Consider the following 19970-nt stretch of genomic DNA (forward strand, 5'->3'; position numbering starts at 1 on the left):
TCTCTTATCACTTATAGATATATGGTTTAAACTAATCAAATACTGCTCCGGTAAGGTAAGTAAATATGAAAAAGATCTTGTTCTCTTTATTCTTGAGCTTTTTCTTGTTCATGTTAAGGTATAAGTCTAACTGGGTCAAGAAAGCTCTAAGCCACGCTCGTTTACTGTCGAATGACTCGGGTGGTCAGACCTTAACAGATTTAACTGATAAGCGATCTTCAAGTAGCTGGTTCTTTTATTTTAAGACCGTGATGCTTTCTTGTAGCTGACCAATCATGTCTATCAGTTCCTTGGTCGTCAGGCCCTGCTGCTGAGGCGCTCGCGATGTGTTCAATGTAGTTAATATAATGACTGGTTGTCACTGGGTAATACTTGTACTGACTGGTGCTTAATGTATTAAATCCTAGGATCGCTTCTCCCTGTTCCTGTTAGCTTAGCTCCCGTTCCGATATGTATCTTATAAAGTGAATCAAAGGTAGTCAGGTTATTAACTATCTAAAGATGACTTGATCTGAACAGAAGAAGAGAAGTAAGGCCAGATAGTGCCGTGCAGCTATCCGTAAGTAAGTATGGACGAGTGTTGTTACTAAGCTTTACCAAAACATATGGTTACTTAAAGATAATTAGATTGAGCACGAAGAACAGAACTAACTAAGTATGTGAAAGAGTATCCTTATATATCCGTCCCTTGTATACCATTCCGTATACCATCCCGTATACCCCAGGCATATACCATATACCCGACCATATACCCTCTCGTATACCCGTAGTCACGTGACTCGTGACACGTAGCGGCTCAGTTCGGGTTTTTCCTGATAAGAGTTGCATCCTTCCGAGTACAGCCCTTCTGCCTGACGTAACCGCCTCACTAGTCTCTTTAGCTAGCAGGGGTCCGTAACATTAATATATTAAGTTATTATATTGTGAAATATGGCTTTAGGCTGAGAAGAAAGAAAAGTATAGATATAAAAGTATTGTTACAGACCCCTGCTAGTCAAGCTACTAGCGAGGCGGACTCGTCAGGCAGAAAGCGTCGACAAGGCAACTCTCGAACAACCAGCAACTCTTATCGAGTAGAATCCCGGTTTGAGTAACACTCGGAACAGCCTTACGTCACGTGATCATATACCATCAACCCTACCATTAGAGGTATACTCAGGGTATACTGAGATCTCGGATCACGATTGGATCGACCATCGATCTACCCTGAATGGTATATGATATGGTATACGAAGGATAGGATATATCAGGACACTCTTTCATGTACTTAGCCAGTTCTGTTCTTCGTGCTCATTTCAATCCAATTCTTAATACTGTCTTTAAGTAAACCATACGCTTGGAAGCTTAGCGACAAACACTCGTCCGCACTTACTTACGGATAGCTGCGCGGCACTATTCGGCCTTACTTCTCTTCTTTTGTCCAAGACCAGTTGTTCCTAGATAGTCATCAGCCTGACACCTCCTCGACTCAGTTCGACGGTACGTGTACCAGTGAAGCTAAGCTAACCGGGACAGGGAAGCGATCCTAGGGTTTGACACCAAGCTTCAATAACTAGTACTGCAACCTTTCCACATTCAACTAATAACAGGGCACACTAGACCGGACAATCAGAGATAAAGGACTAATTAGCCATGAAATTGGTAAGCAAGATGTTGTAGATATGTGAATAGCAATGGCAATAACAGTAATAGTATGTTATTACTAAATAGCCGGCTAGAGTTATAAATGAGGTATTTATGCTATTAGATATGGTTCTCCAAGGCATAATTTTGTCAATATCTTAAGTAATCTAATTATATAACAGAATACTTAGGATCAACATGAACTGGGATAAAGACAGAGATGCAGAAACAGGCAATCGCAGAAAATAGGTAAGATAGTATGAGGATAAGGAATAAAAGAAATAAGCATAAGCTGTAATATATAATTAGTCTTGCAGTTTATTCAAGTATCAGTCTCTTTAATCCTTGAATCAGGAAAGTGTGGATGGTAGATGGATATCTTTAAAAATTGGTAAATAAAATGAGGTCCTGTATAAACAAGTGACGCATTTTCTAACAGTATAGGCTAAAGGGCAGGAAAATAACCACTAGACAAAAGGCGGCAAAACAGAAGGGAGAAAATCCGATTCAGCTGAACAGCCGGTCAGAGCTGAAGGGGTGGAGGCGACGGGAAACGAGGGCGCAGCCGCAATTTCCGACAAGGAAAAAGGAGGGAGGTAGGGTGGCGAAGAAGGCAGCAGGCAGCAAGATTTTTCATTTTCGGAGCAGGTGTGACGAGGGGGCGCGATGGGGTGAGTGCAGAATATGGGAGGGGGATTGAGGGAAGAGAAGGGAAATGGAAGGACCAGAGGGTTGAGGTTCTTATATACTCCGAGAAGGTGACGGGCGGTGATGACAGTACGGCGTATCGGGCGACTAAGCCGAAAGCGGCAAAACTAACTGCAACGGGAAATTCACATGTCCTGAGATTACAAACGAAACTTAGAATCCGGTAATCAGGGTAATCTTCTGGAAGAATGTCCTTTGGCCACAATTTGAGGTTGCCAACCCACCTGGACTTTTTGGTCTATGTTTTGGATGTGTGACCTTGCAGTTGATGAACAAGATGCTCTTGCAGGACAAGGTTGAGTAGACGGGTGTCGAGAACCGAGATGGTGCTCGAATAGGATTGAGGTGAGTTTGAGTGGCTCAGCGGTGCTGTTTCCGATGGAGAATATGCAGATATACTCGATAAAACCTCAAAGATGGTCTTGAGTATCTTCCGATCGGACGCCGGTTTTCTCGCAGGTCTTCCGCAATATGCCGAGGTCACTGAGCCCGTTGGCCATGGCCTCATTATCGGTCTTTTGTGAGGTGACCAAATAAGTAGCGATGGATCTGTCTGCTCGAATGTAATTTAAAGATGGTTTTTGTTGATCAGATTGGGTATGTGATACGACATGGTGTATAGGGTAAGGGAGGTCAGTAAGCCGTTGTATAGGAGGAGTGTATATGCTAAACAAGTATTACCTGTAGAGCGTTAGCGATACTCGTAATGGATCTGTTGATTTGCGTACACAATACTTCTTGTGTTGATGGCTGGACGATTTGTGATCCACCAGAAACCACTCCGACTAAGAGGCTGTTGTCTAGGTAGTCTAGTTCAGAGTACCATGGAATAGCTGAAGGGGGTTTGACAACTGAAGCGCTTTGCTGAAAGGTCAAACTTCAGCGTGCTTTGCACCAGAAGGTCGGGAAAGGAAAGTAGATGTGAGATTCGACAATCATGTGCGAATGAACACAACTATCACAGACATCTTGGTCAGAGCAGTTTCGGGTAGCTCACATAAGGGAAGCCCAAGGTAGCTTGCCAGGTCCAGCTCCGTGGTCGGTCATCAGACGACGATGCTGACAATATGCCGGTAGCCAGTCCTCTAGCCAGTCTCGTTGCATAGTCTTGCAACAAGTATAGAAGTTCCTCGCCCGGTGAGAACTGCAGATCTCTTCCGCTTTTGAGGGCCCCCCCAGACATAGTATGGTCTAATCATAAGGTCGGTTCAGAAGGGAACTGCTGACGGGCAGACAAAGATATTGGGCTTGGGTTTATGTCGTGGGCATTGGTGAATCAAATGGGTCTCTGATGCTGTAGAGCAAAAGTTGAATTGGGTACGCATTCCTTGGGATTGGCATTGGAGCTGTTGGCTTGCAACGTGTATGAGGGCTTCTATATGGGTCGCAACAGTTAGATAAAAGGCACCAAGCGGGGCGGGGAACGCCATACGTTATCCGTTTGATAATGTTCTTTGGTATGAAGGTTGGGGTCAAACTTGTCAAGAACAGACGACAGCCTTTTGACACGTAAGCATGGACATCACTGTAGATGTCGTACAAAATGTTGGGGACTGTATGCAGGTCACATGATCCCCTCGCCCCTTCACCTGCTGGGGATGGTCCAGATAAAATCGAGAAGAAGAAGAAAGAATAGGCGGGCAGAGGAGGAAGGCGCCTTTTATAGCCTTCCTTTGTGCACAAAAGAAGGGAGACTGTCTCCTCTAGGCCGGCAATCTCTATGTGAAATCATACGATGCAGCCTGTGCGACTACTAGGTTTTAGGTGGTGAGGTGGTGAGTGTCCGTTTGATTTGGTGGAACTCGGCGATAGCAAATGAGTGTTTATCTCATAGCGTGCAGTAAGTACTCTTCCACTTGATTGGTCTCAGCAGACGGCCATGCTCAGGTTGGGCGTCGATGAGATCATCAGTTAGAATGAACCCCACCTTGACTCCATTCCCAGTACTGCCTGCATCTCCCAAATCAGTGAGATCTATCGTCACCTCAATTACAAAATCTGCGAGAGGCTCGCTGCACTGTCTTAACCGCTGAGAACGGCCACCCTGCATTAGACTACAGATCCGGTCCCTATCAGCGACCGCACCGGACTCTCATGGTTGCATGCTTCCTCAGTCCCTATTGAGCATCAGAGACAAGAACTGAACTAACAGTGCAGGTTTTGATGCCCATTATGAGCGAACCCGAAGTAACCCACATTCTCCGCATCCAACCACCTTTCACCACCGATGCGAAGTTTCGAAACACGCCTGTTATCGGGCTTCTCGCGTGTGGAGGCATCGGCACAATTAGCGAGGCCCAGAGATTGGGATTCAACGACTTTATTCCAAGCCCGTTGAAACTCGATCTAAGGAGGAGTCATCTGAGGTTCTGGACAAGTAGAGATTCCTAAACAATTGGTTGTAGAATGTAGACCTATCGATGCGTCAAGAGTCAATGTTTAAAACGACTATTGCACAGTGGATCCCCCAGTAATTGCGCTAAAATCCCCCAGAGTATGCCGTCATGCGGGGAGAGAGCGGGTCTAACTTTACTCTTACCTCTATCCACTACGGAGGACTGACACTACTCATCTGTTTGACTTCTACTGTCAAGCTTGACCCGGTCAGAGCTTTGTCGGCAGATCCATGCCCAGGTACAATTCCTCAAACAAGGTACCGGGCGGATCAACCCAAGGAACACCCACCAACCCACCCCCGAACCAAACCCGGTTTGTCCGAATGACAGCCGTCTTCCAGGATCCACCACGGAATTGAAGCACATCGCTGACAACAAACACGGTTTTTCTGTCTACCAGCCCTCATCTTTCCACCTACCGTTTCTTAAATTCCAGGTCCCGGGAAGTTCTCGGTATCTGTAGCCGAGCGACCGGCTTCCAGCTTGGTCAAACCACTCGCGGCACTGGAACTGGGACATTCTTCCCTGCGCAACCCAGTAAGGTCACCATCTCCCAGGTTCGCGAGCTCTTTTTACAGGTGTGTTATCGTGTGCTAGTAGTTGAATTCCAGTGTATCCTTCTTTTTAACTCGCCACTGGCAGCTTTTAGGTTGTTGAACCTCACGTCATTGTGAGCAGTCCTTTGAGAATATTTTTGATGCCTTGTTCACGTCATTTGGTTGGCCATAGCAACCAACACCACCATGATACCATTCGAGAAGACTACGTGTTGAAATTGGAGCTCGTCGCAATATGGATCGGAACATTATATAAAGGGCTCACCCTACTCCTCAGCGGCAAAATCATCTACCAGTCGCCTTCTTCCATACATCTCTCTTGAAGGAACTTGCAAACATAAAAGATGAGCGGTGTCGGACAGATGGAAACCACCCTTTGGACTGGGAAGCCTTCACTTTTCAAGTTTGCCGACAAAGGCGGCTACACGTTGGGTGCTGAACCTCCTCTTGCATCCAGCCGCCTAACATACAACACCAACGACGCGTCCACTTTGGACCGATTCAAGATCCGTGAGCTTTGTGAGGGTTGGCCGCTCCACCGTGATGCCTGCGAGTGGACGGATCTCCGGGAAATCTTCGACCCCGATGCCTTTATCAACATCAGCTGGCAGCAGAACTATCGGGACAAGGCCATTGAGACCTGGGCTGAGGGTTGGGCCAAGGGCGATTTCATCTGTCATCGTGTGCTTGGTCACGCAGTGGATATCAAAGGTGACCGTGCTATCGATAAGATGAAAGTCACGATCTCCTGGCGTTTTGCGGATGAGAATGGAGTCGAATGGGACAGTGATTGGTATTTACATTTCTTGCGTCATTCGCGACTCTACTAACGCGTTGGTTTCACTAGCGATTGTCGCTTTGTATTCTTCTTGGGGAAGCAACCCGATGGATGGAAAATCTTCTGCAATCATCCGATCTATGAGAAGGATAAAATGGTGCCCGTGGATGCGACCCGACTTCCAAACATTGACCATGAATCCTTAGCCAAGGAGCCTAAGGGCTACCAGTTTCTGGCCTACGGTATGCGCCGGTTAGGTTACCCGATCAAGCAGAACCTGCCTCAGTTATTTGGCAAAGAGCGAGATGCCCTCTATCAGGAAATGATTGAGTGGCTAAACGGTGAGGACATTGATTTTTCTCAAGACAATTTTTGAAAGTTCCCATTTGCGTGACATAGTGTGGCGTAACCCGGAACCATGTCTATGATTTGTCTTCAACGCGTGTGGGCATGCATTTCTTCAGTCCCGCGAAAACTGTATCAAAATCTCCTCTCCTTTGACTTTTGAATTGAACCATTCTTTTATTTCAATTCGATCTTCAACAGCTGTTGCTCCACGGAGAACATCCGACTCGGCTACTTTGAAGATAGCCATGGTGACTTCATACATCGCCAACGACTGGGCAATGCATGCTCTAGTACCTTTTCCAAACGCGAAGAAAGCTGTGAGCATTGCGTCGTCTGCATTATCCCAGCGCTCAGGCAGAAATCGCTGCGGTTCAGGGAACACACTGCTATCCTGATGCAGCTGGAAGGCCGCAACACCGACACTGGTCTCAGCCGGGAAGTAGAAGTCCCGGAACTGCCAGCCTCCAGCCGGTACCATACGAGGCAAACGGATGGGATTTGCCCATGAGAGACGGAGACCTTCTCGGACGACGCCGCGCAGATAGGCGCAGGTGGTTGGGTCCTCGCCATTTTCGATATTCTTCAAAACGGCTTCTCTGAGACGAGCGTAACTGCAGGCAGACATTCAGTAAGACTTTGGCATAAGCTCTTATCATCGCGACTCACGTTTCTGGCTGTCTGGCCAGGTACCATATAATCGTCGCAGTGTTCATTCCGGTAGAGTCCGTTCCTGCAAAGCAGACATCCTTTACTTCAATCTGCGACTGCGTTGTGGATGTCTTTTCTAAAAGACGGCTCTGGTAACTTCCACTATTTGGCCTTGCTGTTTGGATAAGCTGTCGCGTGTACTGATCCATCAATCCGTGTGATTTCTTCACGGTGGTGTTTGTTGACCAGCGCTCGACCATCGCCATGAGAAAGTCCCCGATCTTTCCAGGCACAATGTTGAAGAAGGCTCCCACACCGACGTAGGAGTCCACAAATGGTGAGGCCGACATCGACTCTGTCTTCTCCGTGATGGCTCCATATCTCTCGTGGAAGAGATATGCACTCACGGCGTCAATCGCCATGGCACGTGTCGCATTCAGCACGTTTACCGGCCTGCCAGTGCGTGCCTCAGCCTGCAGTCTGCCCACGAAATCGTCGAAAACTTCGCCCAGGGCTTTCTGAGAACTTCGGATGGAAGCGGTAGAAAACAGGGGTGCCACAGCCTTGGCCCGCGTCGCTCGCTCGGGCAGAGTCAAAGTCGAGAATATCGTCGTATGTCCATCAATATCGAATTTGGAATATGCCGATGTCTTGGGGAAGCCTCCGCGAGCAATGTAGATTGGCTCCAGCGCATCTTTGTCGGCAATGTCAACATCATTGGGGGCGACTCGCAACACCGGTCCATATCTTCGGTGCAAATCGTAGACGACAGTGCATTCGTCACCAACATAGGTGTGATATGCTAGCCAAAGCGAAGTGCAGGCGGCGATCTTAGGACCAGGAACTGATGATAGAGGATGAAGGTAGATGCGATAGAAGCATCTCCAGAGGACGGCACTAACAACCGCGACGGCCGCCAATAGCAACGGCTGGGCCGACGACCCTTGGAAGATATCAATGCCAATCATGACGAACGCAAACAATGCAAGCCTTGGACCATATGGGAGCTGATATGTTTGTCCGATTATATAGCCTACCCCGCTAGTTAACCCAGCTCGGGGTCAGATGAGTCATTTCCCGATCGTGCTATTGGGCACTTAGTCAGAAAAGAACCACCGAATGAAGGCCCTTCGGACGGTCCGAAAAAGCAACGAGGCCATCCCTTTGATAGGTCCAACGCCCCTTGCTGAAGATGCGCGTTCTGCCAATCGCTCTGCTCCAGGACGATATGCGGTCGATCCGCTGATAAGCACTGGCTTGGCGGTTTGACCTGCAGAACCAGCCAGCGTGCACGAAGCCTTCTCCGCAACAAGGGCTTATCATGCGGCACTCAGTGGAATACTATATAGCAAGCAGATTATCAGTCCTGATCGGCCTTTGGCCTCTCTATGCACAGACATCGCCGCCGACACCATGTCTGAAGCGTCCAAAGATGTCTTCGGCCAAGGCACCGAGGAAGACCTCACGCTTGAGCACTTGGGCTATCAGCAAGGTATGGTCTAATCTCGGATCGGAATTGTACTTGACTGGAATTTGATGTGTGCAGAATTCAAGCGGTCGTTCGGCCTCCTCGACATGATAGGCTTCAGCTTCAGTATCGTTACCTGGTTGTGCACACCATCCCCATCGCGAGGTCGAGCAAATGACTAACATCCACGAAATCAGTTGGAGCGCACTTAGCGGCGTATTCATCGTCGGAGTGGATGCTGGTGGCCCGCCGGTGATGCTCTTCGGATGGATTGGCGTGTGTGTGCTTACCTTTGCGGTTGCCGTGTCCATGGCGGAATGGTGCTCACGATGGCCCGTGGCTGGGGGGCAGTATTCCTGGGTTTTTCTGCTAGCACCACCAAAGATCGCTCGGCAGATGTCGTACATTACAGGGTGGTTCATGTTAATGGGTGAGTAATGGCATAGCTCCGAAGTATCGGTCTCTGTGCTCAGTTGAAACAGGTATCCTTGCCATGGGCTCTGCAAACAATTCGTTCGCAGCGAATTTCATTCTCGGACAAGCAAATCTGGTATATCCCGAGTACGTGATTGAGCGTTGGCATACCGTCCTAGTTACTTACGCAGTTGCAATCTGGACTCTCATGATCAACATCTTCATGCCTCACCTGCTCAACCGCCTATCCCGGGCGATCCTACTGTGGAACGTCTGCTCGTTCATCATCATAGTAGTAGTTCTGTTGGCAACGAAGACGGACAAGCAAGACGCCGCATTCGTGTTCCAGGACTTCCAAAATACGACCGGTTTTGGATCCGCCATGGCAACAATGGTTGGAATCCTTCAGAGCTTCTTTGGCATGTGTTGTTACGATACCCCAAGCCACATGACAGAAGAGATGACACACGCCTCGCGAGACGCTCCCAAGGCCATGATCATGTCTGTCGGCATGGGGGCCGTGACGGGGTTCGTTTTCCTGTTGACACTCTGCTTCTGCATTGGCGACATTACTGCCACTGCAAACTCTTCCACGGGGGTCCCTGTGATTCAAATCTTTTACGACTCGACCCAAAGCAAAGTAGGCGCTTGCTTCATGGCCAGCATGATGACTGTGATCATGATAGTTTCAGGAGTGAGTCTTGTTGCGGAAGGGTCTCGGGCACTATTTGCATTTGCGCGTGATCGGGGGATGCCGTTCTCTGGGGTTGTCCTTCGTCGAGAAAAGAAGGAAAATCCCGATCTATGCGATCTTGTTCACTGTCGTGGTCCAGATGGCGTTCAACTCCATCTACTTTGGTACGGTCACTGGGTTCAACACGGTCGTGTCTATCGCGACTACGGGATTCTGTGAGTACTTTCCATCCATCGCCCAGTTAGTACAACGCTGACCACGCCGTAATAGATGTCTCATACGGCCTAGTCCTTCTTGCTCGACTCCTCGGGTACTTCTTTGGCCATGACGTTGCCCCAGTCGACAGTCCTTACTCCCTCCCATTGCCGATATCGCTCAGTCTGCATGGCCTTGGCTTTCTATTCCTATTCTTTGCATTCATCACCTTCAATTTTCCATCGGATGCTCCGGTCACTCCAGACTCGATGAACTACACAAGCGCGGCAATTGGCTTGGTTGCGTTGCTGAGCATCTTCACGTGGTTTACCACCGCCCGGAAGCAGTTCAAGGGGCCGGCCGACGTGCAGGGCTTGGTTCTAGACGGAGTAGAACAACCTGTAGTAGCAGGAGAAGCGAGTGCCGGGCTATCTGAGAAAGTAAACCTGAGCACTTGAGCATTGCGTAGTTGATCTTATTCTCGTTTGCCATTTAAATCTTCATACTCTCTGGCGCGCACACGTACAATCTTATAATATGATTGGACCGCGATCTACAATTCTGATAAGCATTATGCAATGATCCTTCCCCTGACGTGTGAAATAAGCTTATATCCACCGTCGGCGTCAGGGTCTCGCCAGTGCCTAGATTCGACGACCTTATGCCAGTAAAAATCACCAACAAACTTTAGTCAACCTATAATGTAGAACACCCATCCCAACCATCCACTAACACAACCACCCCATCCCATCGAGCATGGCCGATCACGGAACCATCCCGAAATATATATATCCACATCACCCAATTCACACCCATCCACCCCAAATAAAGCATACTAGTAGTATCCATCCCAATTCCCAACGCCCCAATTCCCTACACATGCACGATCAACCACCACTTCACTCCATCTGCGCGAAATCCCGAAACCAACTACGTCATCTGCATACCGAGAACCCCCCCCCCCTAATGATAGATAGTCCGTTTCCATCTCAGAAACCCACTTCTCTAATGCCTAGCGCACAAGGCAAAGACGACCAGGCACCCGTCATTTGAAACTCTGACTCTTGGCTGTCTAGCCACCTGGGTAAGTGATATTCCTAATATCCCTCAACTTCCCAACCCACGCCTCTGGGTGATGACCAGAATGCCAATCCTAACAGTACACCACCCACAACCACAACCTATATACTTTGTAGTCAGGTTTTATTCAACCCCCAAATCCAGACCCCAGTACGAAGTAGTACGGAGTACGAAATACTCAATACTCAACCCTGTGACTCAACCAACCCAGCCCAGATCAATCCAATCCAAGTCGGCTCGGCAAATCTCTCTCGCCCCGCTTACTAAACTCCAACCACAACCCAGCCTCAGCAAACCGCGCCAAGACAACTAATACTTTTACCACTTACCTACCCAGACTGTAGAGTGTCTGTAAAGAATAGAATGTGAGTGAGGCTATTAGTTGATTTTCCTCGGTCGGCTCGGGAAACCGAACCCGACCGGCCTGAATCGGGACTGGTGAGACCTTGGTTCTGCGTTGGGATTGGTGGGTTAGGAACGAAAGAAAATTTTTTTCTTTTTTTCTTTTTTTTTTTCTGGGCGGGGAACGGTTGGAGGTTGGAGGTAGGTAGGTAAAACGCGTGGGAAGTTCAACCTGGTGGTTGAACTGGAATTTATTTCTTTCTTTCGTTACGGGATAGAGATTGAGTATACGGAGTGAGTAACTTGGGGTTTATTCGTGTGTTATATGTGTTATATGTGTTGATAAATGTAGGGAAGAAAGGATTAAACGTAGTTAGTTATCTAATGGGTCAATCACTGTCTCAGTTTGAGGGGTTAAATTCTCCGGGTTGGCGCGTGGCCTTAAGACTTTGATACTTTGGTACGGATGATTATTATTGTCTGACAGTTCTGCTTCTGGGGGTAGCATACGACACGCGACGGGAAACGTTGCCTAGCTTGCTTCCAGTTTTACTTTTGGCTTTCAGTTTCCCGACTCTGTTGGAGGCGCGGATTCCGAAGGTTTCCTTTCTTCGCTGGTGGGTCGGGCGGATTGAGGTGTGGACTGTGGACCGGAGAGTCAGATCCACAGGGGCGCTGCTGAATTTAGGGCAAGTGGTAGCGTGAATGCGTTTGTGGTAGTAGTAGGCTATGTATGTTGGAGCTGTGTAGGTAGGTGGTTAGGGGTATAAAAATTGAAGAAGAAAGAAAGGAAGCAGGATGGTTGTTAGGCAGCAGAAAAGGGTAAATGTTTAATGCAGGTTACATGCGCCAGTGGAATTAGCTGGCAATAGTTGATTGAGCGAGATCGAAAGGCGTAAGCCGGGCGGAAGTTTAGTAGATTAATTACGGTGGAAGGTCCCCTTTGATAACGGATCACAGGTGGTGGTGGTGTCACTGTCTCAGGGACCGAGCTGGCTGAGATACTAGATAGGTTCTAGAATGCAGGATTAGCATTAGATGGCGTAGATACTAGATAGAGGATAGGTATACTCCGTACTCCGTACCTGAGACCTGGAGACGCGCTGGCTGATGGGCCAGATCAGGTAGACACTCCGGGGTGAACTGGCTGCAATCTAACAGTTCCCGCGCTAAAGGGTTCGTATCATGCAACTATTGCATCTCAGAGATATGAGCCATGAGGCCTTATCTGACTGGCATAACGTCCAATCAGGACGCATGCATCCCCAATCAATCATGCTCAGCGGCATCCTCACATGCAAGCTTTCCTTGTCGAGTGTCGACTTCTAGGCAGAGATGCTTAGCTGAAGCTTCGCGGCCCGGCGGGCACATGGCAAAACTTTGTGATAGCGATCAGAGGCGGCGATCACCGCTCCCTGTCAGCCCAAAGTACGAAACTTCGTAGGTTTCCGAAGGCGCGGGGTACAAGGGAAGTCTGGGGAAAGATAGCGATTAGCATGGCGTTGTTTCTATTGTTGTTGACATTGACAATGCTGCGTTCGGAGAAACGGGTGGTGCCCACGTCGAAGGCGAATGCCCCTGCAGGTACGTCAATTGGGAGTCATAGCATAATTATTGCGTGGTCCAGAACAGGAGAACTGGTTCCATGATGACGGGGTGCCCGTAGGGTGCCATCAGGTATGTGCAATGAGACAATGGTGGCGAGACAATAGTAAGCAGGGAAATGATTAACCTTCGTGTGCCCTTCGGCGTTGACCGATCGCTGAATGATATCAGCACCCACGAGACCCCCAATTAATTGTCTGGGGTGAAGATTATCAGCACCATGAGATAGGTGGCTATCGGGCTTGACGGGGAGTAGATACTATCAGCCCCGGAGGTCAGCTTGGGGCCAGGCACTGCAGTAGCCCGTACAAACCGAAATACCTAACGAACCGAGGTGTTATCATTATCAAATCTCTCAGGGTTACAGGCGCGGCGCTGTGCCTATCACCAGTCAAAGTCTTATCAGCGTGGGTTCCATCGCCACCCGGCCCACCCGGTCCTGGCAGGGTGAGTGGGCCAATCACAAGGCCCTCGCTGTTAATTTCTGTGATCTATGTGGTGCTTAACCATGTGCCCAGAGCCTCGTCTGGCCAATGGGGATGGGCGGTGTTGGAGCAGACGGGCGGTGATTGGCCCAGACATAAGCTTGTGCGCACTAGGGCTCGACTAAGCGCAGCAGGCCGGAGTGGAGCCAGCAGTTTTTTTCTCGAAACAAGAAAGGGCCGGGAGTTCCATCAGGGCTGGTGCTCCGGCGGAACACGCGACAGGAGCCCATGGGAAGCTGTTACGCGGTCGCGGCGGCGTTTCTCCGTCGGCGCAGAAGCGATCAATCATCGTGCCTGATGCTCGTTCGGATCTCGTGGGGTGGGCCTCGTCACAGTGGGTGTGGAAGAAATTATCCTGGCCCCGAACACATATTAGGAGCTCTCCTCCCACGCTCTCTTGCAGAGAAAGAAAGAAAGAAAAAAGAAAGATGTGGTTCCCGTCTCCTCCTCTTTCTTCCTTTTCCCTTCCCCTTGAACTATACTTGGTACCTGAGCTTTTAGCTCTCGTATTCAAGAGTTCCCACAAGACTTTTTAAAAGTCACCTTCATTTACTGGCCCGGGATTTCCCCTCCCCCCACGCCAGCACCCTCCAACAAACTCGCGCCGTTGAGATATACGCGTGGTTTATCAACCCCCTCATACATCCTTCATCATGTTCGGAGGAGCCGACACCGATCTCGAAAAAGCCCCCCAGGTGGGCAAGGCGCCCATGGACGACACCAGCGATGGAGCTGTTCCCGGGGAAAGTTTCATGTACGGCAATTCGCTGTACGCAAAGCTGCAACGGTTGGCGGGGAAGCTCAATATTGAGCAGCGAGGTGTCGAACGTGTGCCGGACAATGAACGGAACGACACGTCGTACTTCAATATCAGCAGCATGGTGTGTTTTTAACTCTCGTTGCATTGCGTCTGGTGCTCCCAAGACCGCCCTCCCAAACTGACCCATCGCAGTGGCTGGCGGCCAACATGGTGGTTAGTTCTTTCGCTATCGGTGTGCTTGGATACGGCACTTTCGGTCTCGGCTTTGTCGATGCTATCCTCGTCTGCCTCTTCTTCAACCTTCTGGGTGTCTTGACTGTTTGCTGGTTCTCGTGCTTTGGTCCTGCCTTTGGTCTGCGCCAAATGGTCCTGACCCGGTTCTGGTTTGGTTGGTATCCTACCAAGTTCAGTAAGTAACCCTATGATCGATTCGAGTTCTGTCAAGAGACTCGATGCTTATACTTTCGTGTTAGTTGCTGTCTTGAACGTTCTGTCCTGTCTGGGCTGGTCCGCTGCCAACTCTATCGTCGGCGCTCAGCTCCTCAATGCTGTGAACAGCGACGTTCCTGGATTTGCAGGAATTCTGATCATTGCCATTTGCACCCTCTTCGTCACCTTTGCCGGATACAAGGTGGTCCACTTGTACGAATTCTACAGCTGGATCCCCACCTTCATCGTCTTCATGATTGTCCTGGGAATGTTCGCCCACTCCGGAGATTTTCAAAACATTCCCATGGGTGTTGGAAAGGCTGAGGTTGGCTCTGTCTTGGCCTACGGCGCGACTGTTTATGGTTTCGCTACTGGCTGGACCAGTTACGCTGCCGACTACACGGTCTACCAGCCCTCCGACCGCAGCCGCCTCAAGATCTTCTTCGCGGCCTGGTCTGGTTTGATTGTCCCTCTTCTGTTCACGCAGTTCCTGGGAATCGCCGTTATGACCGCGACTTCCATCAATGGCGGCGACAACAAGTACGCAATCGGTTACAACCAGTCTGGAAACGGAGGTCTGCTGGGTGCGGTTCTTGATCCGCTCGGTGGTTTCGGCAAGTTCTGTCTGGTGATTCTGTCTCTTTCCATCATCGCCAACAACTGCCCCAACATCTACTCCGTCTCCTTGACCCTCCAGGTTCTGAGTCGCTACTCTCAGCGCGTTCCTCGTTTCGTCTGGGTGTTCCTTGCCTCCTGCGTGTCTGTGGCCGTGGCTATTCCCGGCTACTCCCACTTCGAGGAGGTTCTGGAGAACCTGATGGACTTCATCGCCTACTGGCTGGCTATCTACTCCGGTGTCGCTCTCGCCGACCACATCGTCATCCGCCGAGGTTTCTCTGGATACCGTCCGGAAACCTACGACAAGCCCGATAAGCTTCCTTATGGTATTGCCGCTTGTGTCGCCTTTGCCTTTGGTGTCGCTGGTATGGTTGTGGGTATGAGTGAGACATGGTACACTGGACCCATCGCTAAGAGTGCCGGCGGTGGTGATGTTGGTTTCGAATTGGGCCTTGCTTTCTCCGCGGTTGTGTATGCCGTTTTACGACCCATCGAACTGAAAATGCTGGGTCGGTAAATGTGATGTTTTTCTTTTGAATGTTATAACCAGGGTATGAATTTGGATACAGATCTTTGGGTTGGGCTTGTTATGTCTCTTTTTGGGAATCGACTATGGGTGTCGGTTCCGTGGTATGATGATGTTAGCTGGACTTATGTATATAGATGTAATCATTGATCTTAATATACCATTCCGTGCAGATGCGCCGGAGATGAGATGTGATTGATTTTGTTGAGCGTATTATGAACATTATCCCGCCGTAGTTTTTCCCCGCGTAGTTCTCGCCTGATCCACCTTGGTGCACAATTACCAGGCCTGGACCGCCACGAACCCTGCAAACGGAAAGTGCTCCTTCCCCGGTGTCATAAAAGAAATGTCACCCAGCCCGGTTCACCCCCGCGACTTGCCACTCTCAAACTTCAACTTACACTACCTTTCCTCCCTGCAAATTATCATTCACACTAATAAGGATAACACCTTTCTCTATCAGAAACTCCTCTGATCCGCCGCCCCCGTAACGAAACAAAGCAGGAAAGATGATTATAAGGAGTTCGCCCACTGGGGTCTCATCGGACAGGAACTTGAGGTTTGCAATCGAAACTCTATGATGAGTGCGGGCATCCTGAACTATGAACTGTTTCAGATGACGCTTGCGCACAACTCCTCGGGGAAAGAATGCCTCTCCATACCATTCCCACCTGTATTGCCTAGGTGAGCTGCTCATGTTAGTTGCAAGACTTGTGGCTGGACCCAAGATTTCCTCGGAAAACCTCGACAATTTATTGCTCCAATTAACCTGATTTTCAAAGCCGAACCAACTGAAGAAGCCGAGCAAATTAGCAATCACTCTCGAGCATTCGCTGTTGACACCCTGTTGATACTTTTGGCAGGCAGCATAAGCCCTCATGGTGTCTGATCTCCAAGCACCAATGCTTTCGGTATCTGTCGATGTCAGTGTACGTAAGAACACGTCTCGCACATCACACCAACCCTTTTTTGGCTGTAATGATAGCATCCCTTCCTGGAGATCTGCCAACAACTTCTCACCCGATGATGATAAGCCGGGGATCGGGACCTCAAAAATTCCTCTCCAGAGGTGACGGAAGACCAAGTGCATCAGAATCTCAGACTGCAAAGCAATACATCGTTGCGGATAGTAGCTATCTGGCCATCCCAAGATCAATGGATGTGATTCGAAATCATCCAAGGCCACTAGCAATTCCATCTTGAAGTCGCCGCAAATATCAGGAAGCTCTTCAGCCCACTTACAGAGGTTTTCTCGAATCTTAATAAACTCTTCCGAAACTGTCGTGTCGCTCAAGCAACTGACAGGGGAGAATTTAAGAATCCGTGCCTGGCAATCTTGGAGCTGTTCTTCTAAATGCTGATTGCGCTGCTCCGACTGGCGGAGCTGCTCTTGCAATGACGCTATAATATCTTGCTTCCGAACCCAAGCGCGTCTGAGAATTGGCAAATCCCGCGATAAAACCTCAAAGTCATTCAAGATCTGCGGCACACTACGTCTGCCTCCACCTTGCCTTGGGGCGACATTGGATTGTCTATCTTGAGCTGTATGGTTGCTTTGTCCCTAAGAGATTATCAGATATTGAGCAAGGGTAAATTTCGAACGTTTCTCTTTCCCTCTTACCCTGCCTGTCTTATCCATATTCCGTCGCATTTATCAGGATTTGAAGACAAATGTTGGCTTTGTAGAATAGAATGACGTTACTGCCAAATATATGGTGCGGGAGGAGATTATATTGCAGAGAGAGGTGGAAGAGAGAAGACTCTTTTTTGTAAGTCTCCTAGATGGGAAGAGGATTTCTTGGGGAAGAGAAAGTTGTGCTCTCACTTTCTGTTTCAGGGCGTCGGAAACCTATGCTGTCCCCCTCCAGTGAATGTCCCTTCTCTTGGTCAAGTAACACTTCCTTCATTTCTAGGGCCACCTGCCCCCCACACTCACCGAACCGAACCAGTCCTCCATCAGCAAACTGTCCACTTTCATTAGGCCCATCTTGGGTTTCTAAGTCAACTTTGAGTGATCTTGAACCAACCACCAGGCCTCTCGCAACGTCTATACAGACTAGGCATAAGCAACAAAATGACCAAACCTTCTACTGGAAGGACCATCGTCGTCGCGGTGGATTTTGGCACCACTTTCTCGGGCGTAGCCTGGGCCCAAACTAGCAATGTCAGTCAAAGCAATGCTATCGGATTTGAAACTATACTGACACTTTCCCCAGCCAGAGTCGCACTATATCATCAATCAGTGGCCACAGAATACATCTGGGTCATCTGATGGAATGACCAGCGAGAAAGTGCCGAGCGAGGTCACTTACGAATATTCAAATTCGGGACCAAAATGTCTGTGGGGATTCCAAATTATTGACAGCATGCCACGCATTCAGTGGATTAAACTTGGGCTCGCTCCTGACCAAAAGCTTGGGGTTGGATCACGGTTGTCTTCGACCTACTCTGATTGCCATCGCATTCCCGTCCTATATCACTCATCAGCCGAGAATGTTGTGACTGATTATCTCCGCTCTCTCCGAGAACATGCAGTCAGCATTTTGAGATCGAAGCTTGGTAATTCTCTGGACAGTACAAATCTGGAATTTGTCATTACAGTCCCAGCTATCTGGCCGGATAGAGCGAAGATGGCAACACTGACCTGTGCGGAAAAGGCGGGCTTTGGAGAGTCGTCCGCAATACGCATCATATCTGAGCCCGAAGCCGCTGCCATACATTCGCTGCGTGCATCTAGCCCTCACGGTTTGGAAATCGGGGATACCATCGTTCTCTGCGACGCTGGTGGCGGGACAGTTGATCTCATTACTTTCACGATTGTTGAGCTGCTACCCAATTTGCGTCTCAAAGAGGAAGCACCAGGGACTGGATCTTTGTGCGGGAGCACTTTTCTCAACAGGCGTTTCGAAGATTTACTGAATGAACGTCTCTCCTCCCTCCCTGGATGGGGTCGAGACACATTATATGAAGCTATGCAGCATTTTGAGACCGTTGCAAAGAGAACATTCAGTGGAAATGTAGACGACGATTTCATGTTTCCTGTCCCCGGTATAGCAGACAGTGAGGCAGCCGGAGTTCGTCGCGGCCGACTTCGAGTGAGTGGTCAAGGAATGCAGCAACTCTTCCAACCCATTTTACAAGACATTGAGACTCTCGTCCGTGAGCAAATCGAGGCTTCTGCTGCAAAGGTAAAGGCGATCTTCTTGGTTGGAGGATTCGGACAGAGTCCATATCTTCGCAAACATCTTCGGGACTGCTTCTCTCCGGCCGTGCAAGTCACAGCCCCAGTTGACGGATGGACTGCTGTCGTCAGGGGAGCTCTGGAAAAGACTCTTGGGTATGTCTCTCCGCTAGCAGCCAACCCATCTGTGGATTCTCGCAAAGCTAGGAAAACCTATGGGATGATCATGAGCACAGAATATATCGAGGATTTCCACGACGAAAACAGAAAGTGAGGATTCACTGGCTTTTGTTCCGATTGGAGTGACTACCACGGAAGTTACCGTATCAGTGTTATGCACTGGTTCATCCGTAAGGTAGGGGTTGAAGCCTACATACAAATGTGAAACTGACAATACCAGGGCGATGAGATTAAGGAGGCGGAACCCATCACGACAGAGTGGCAGAGACATCAATTGGCCACAAACGGATCATATAACTGTCTACAGGTCAGATTTTATGAGCTAAATACTGGGAATTGTGAACAACCACCTTTGTATCTTAATCGACGTAGGTGGTTTTCTCCATTTACTATAGTTAGGATACGATATGCTTACCCGACCTCGGACACAGACATGAAGAAACATGCAATCTTGAACCCAGTTCTGAGCAAGGTTCAGAAAAAGCGCATATCAAAGAGTCAGGGAAAAGATGGCGAAAAATACTACCAAGTAGCATTCAAGATTGATGCGGCGTACTTCTCTGCTCATTGTGAGTACACGCTTTGGTATGAAGAGAGAAACTACGGGAGCATTAAAGTCGACTACCTCGGAGACTGGGGAGCCTCTAACCATTGTTTCATGGAAACTCTTGAGTTTACATTTGATCTATCGTACTGGATCACGATTCGTTCCCATACCTTTAGGACTGGTGCAGGAAATTGGAGTGGGGGAGGAGACGCTGGGAGGATATTGGATCAGCTTCGTTGGTTGCCGTTGTTGCCTTGCTTTGTTTTCTGCATCTGGTAGTTTCAGTCCTCGCTGAGCCAAGTCTTCGACTAATATGCCATCTAATTGTACCTAATACTAAATCGAAAAAAGTGGGATAATGTGAAGTGGTTCACCAAACCAAAGATAG

At 49.0% G+C, this 19970-nt stretch overlaps 8 protein-coding genes across 8 annotated transcripts; 6 read left to right on the forward strand and 2 right to left on the reverse strand.

The window, feature by feature from the left end:
• Positions 1-4329: 4329 nt before the first annotated feature.
• On the forward strand, positions 4330-4722 carry BO94DRAFT_474794 (uncharacterized protein; the record flags this gene model as incomplete). The annotated part of the gene is made up of 2 exons (XM_025608527.1): positions 4330-4428; positions 4465-4722. Coding segments are annotated over 2 exons (357 nt in total), but the record flags the coding sequence as incomplete, so codon positions are not given.
• Positions 4723-5394: 672 nt separating this feature from the next.
• On the forward strand, positions 5395-6755 carry BO94DRAFT_229750 (uncharacterized protein). The gene is made up of 2 exons (XM_025606294.1): positions 5395-6077; positions 6132-6755. Exons 1-2 carry the CDS (start codon positions 5629-5631, stop codon positions 6436-6438), a joined length of 756 nt encoding a protein of 251 aa, XP_025463749.1. The 5' UTR covers positions 5395-5628; the 3' UTR covers positions 6439-6755.
• BO94DRAFT_627398 (cytochrome P450) lies at positions 6131-8048 on the reverse strand. Its single transcript, XM_025617418.1, has 2 exons — positions 7077-8048; positions 6131-7021 (listed from the first exon to the last, which is right to left on the reverse strand). Exons 1-2 carry the CDS (start codon positions 8024-8026, stop codon positions 6523-6525), a joined length of 1449 nt encoding a protein of 482 aa, XP_025463750.1. The 5' UTR covers positions 8027-8048; the 3' UTR covers positions 6131-6522.
• Positions 8049-8252: 204 nt separating this feature from the next.
• Positions 8253-10341, forward strand: BO94DRAFT_568723 (GABA permease). The gene is made up of 6 exons (XM_025614699.1): positions 8253-8550; positions 8605-8665; positions 8724-8956; positions 9009-9696; positions 9728-9849; positions 9905-10341. The coding sequence occupies exons 1-6, from the start codon at positions 8472-8474 to the stop codon at positions 10285-10287; spliced, it is 1566 nt and encodes a 521-aa protein (XP_025463751.1). The 5' UTR covers positions 8253-8471; the 3' UTR covers positions 10288-10341.
• Positions 10342-10622: 281 nt separating this feature from the next.
• BO94DRAFT_538722 (uncharacterized protein) lies at positions 10623-11248 on the forward strand. The gene has a single exon (XM_025612549.1). It carries the CDS (start codon positions 10974-10976, stop codon positions 11220-11222), a length of 249 nt encoding a protein of 82 aa, XP_025463752.1. The 5' UTR covers positions 10623-10973; the 3' UTR covers positions 11223-11248.
• A 2471-nt stretch (positions 11249-13719) lies between these two features.
• Positions 13720-15873, forward strand: BO94DRAFT_538723 (cytosine permease). The gene is made up of 3 exons (XM_025612550.1): positions 13720-14222; positions 14294-14510; positions 14575-15873. Exons 1-3 carry the CDS (start codon positions 13995-13997, stop codon positions 15663-15665), a joined length of 1536 nt encoding a protein of 511 aa, XP_025463753.1. The 5' UTR covers positions 13720-13994; the 3' UTR covers positions 15666-15873.
• A 198-nt stretch (positions 15874-16071) lies between these two features.
• On the reverse strand, positions 16072-17661 carry BO94DRAFT_627401 (bZIP transcription factor; the record flags this gene model as incomplete). Its single annotated transcript, XM_025617419.1, has 3 exons — positions 16072-16589; positions 16638-17235; positions 17611-17661. 3 exons carry the CDS (start codon positions 17659-17661, stop codon positions 16072-16074), a joined length of 1167 nt encoding a protein of 388 aa, XP_025463754.1.
• An 87-nt stretch (positions 17662-17748) lies between these two features.
• On the forward strand, positions 17749-19900 carry BO94DRAFT_524465 (Hsp70 family protein; the record flags this gene model as incomplete). Its single annotated transcript, XM_025610267.1, has 5 exons — positions 17749-17838; positions 17891-19125; positions 19159-19210; positions 19256-19403; positions 19467-19900. The coding sequence occupies 5 exons, from the start codon at positions 17749-17751 to the stop codon at positions 19859-19861; spliced, it is 1920 nt and encodes a 639-aa protein (XP_025463755.1). The 3' UTR covers positions 19862-19900.
• Between the last annotated feature and the right edge of the window lie 70 nt (positions 19901-19970).

Source organism: Aspergillus sclerotioniger (genome assembly GCF_003184525.1).
Source record: "Aspergillus sclerotioniger CBS 115572 chromosome Unknown BO94scaffold_30, whole genome shotgun sequence".
Lineage (NCBI taxonomy): Eukaryota > Fungi > Ascomycota > Eurotiomycetes > Eurotiales > Aspergillaceae > Aspergillus > Aspergillus sclerotioniger.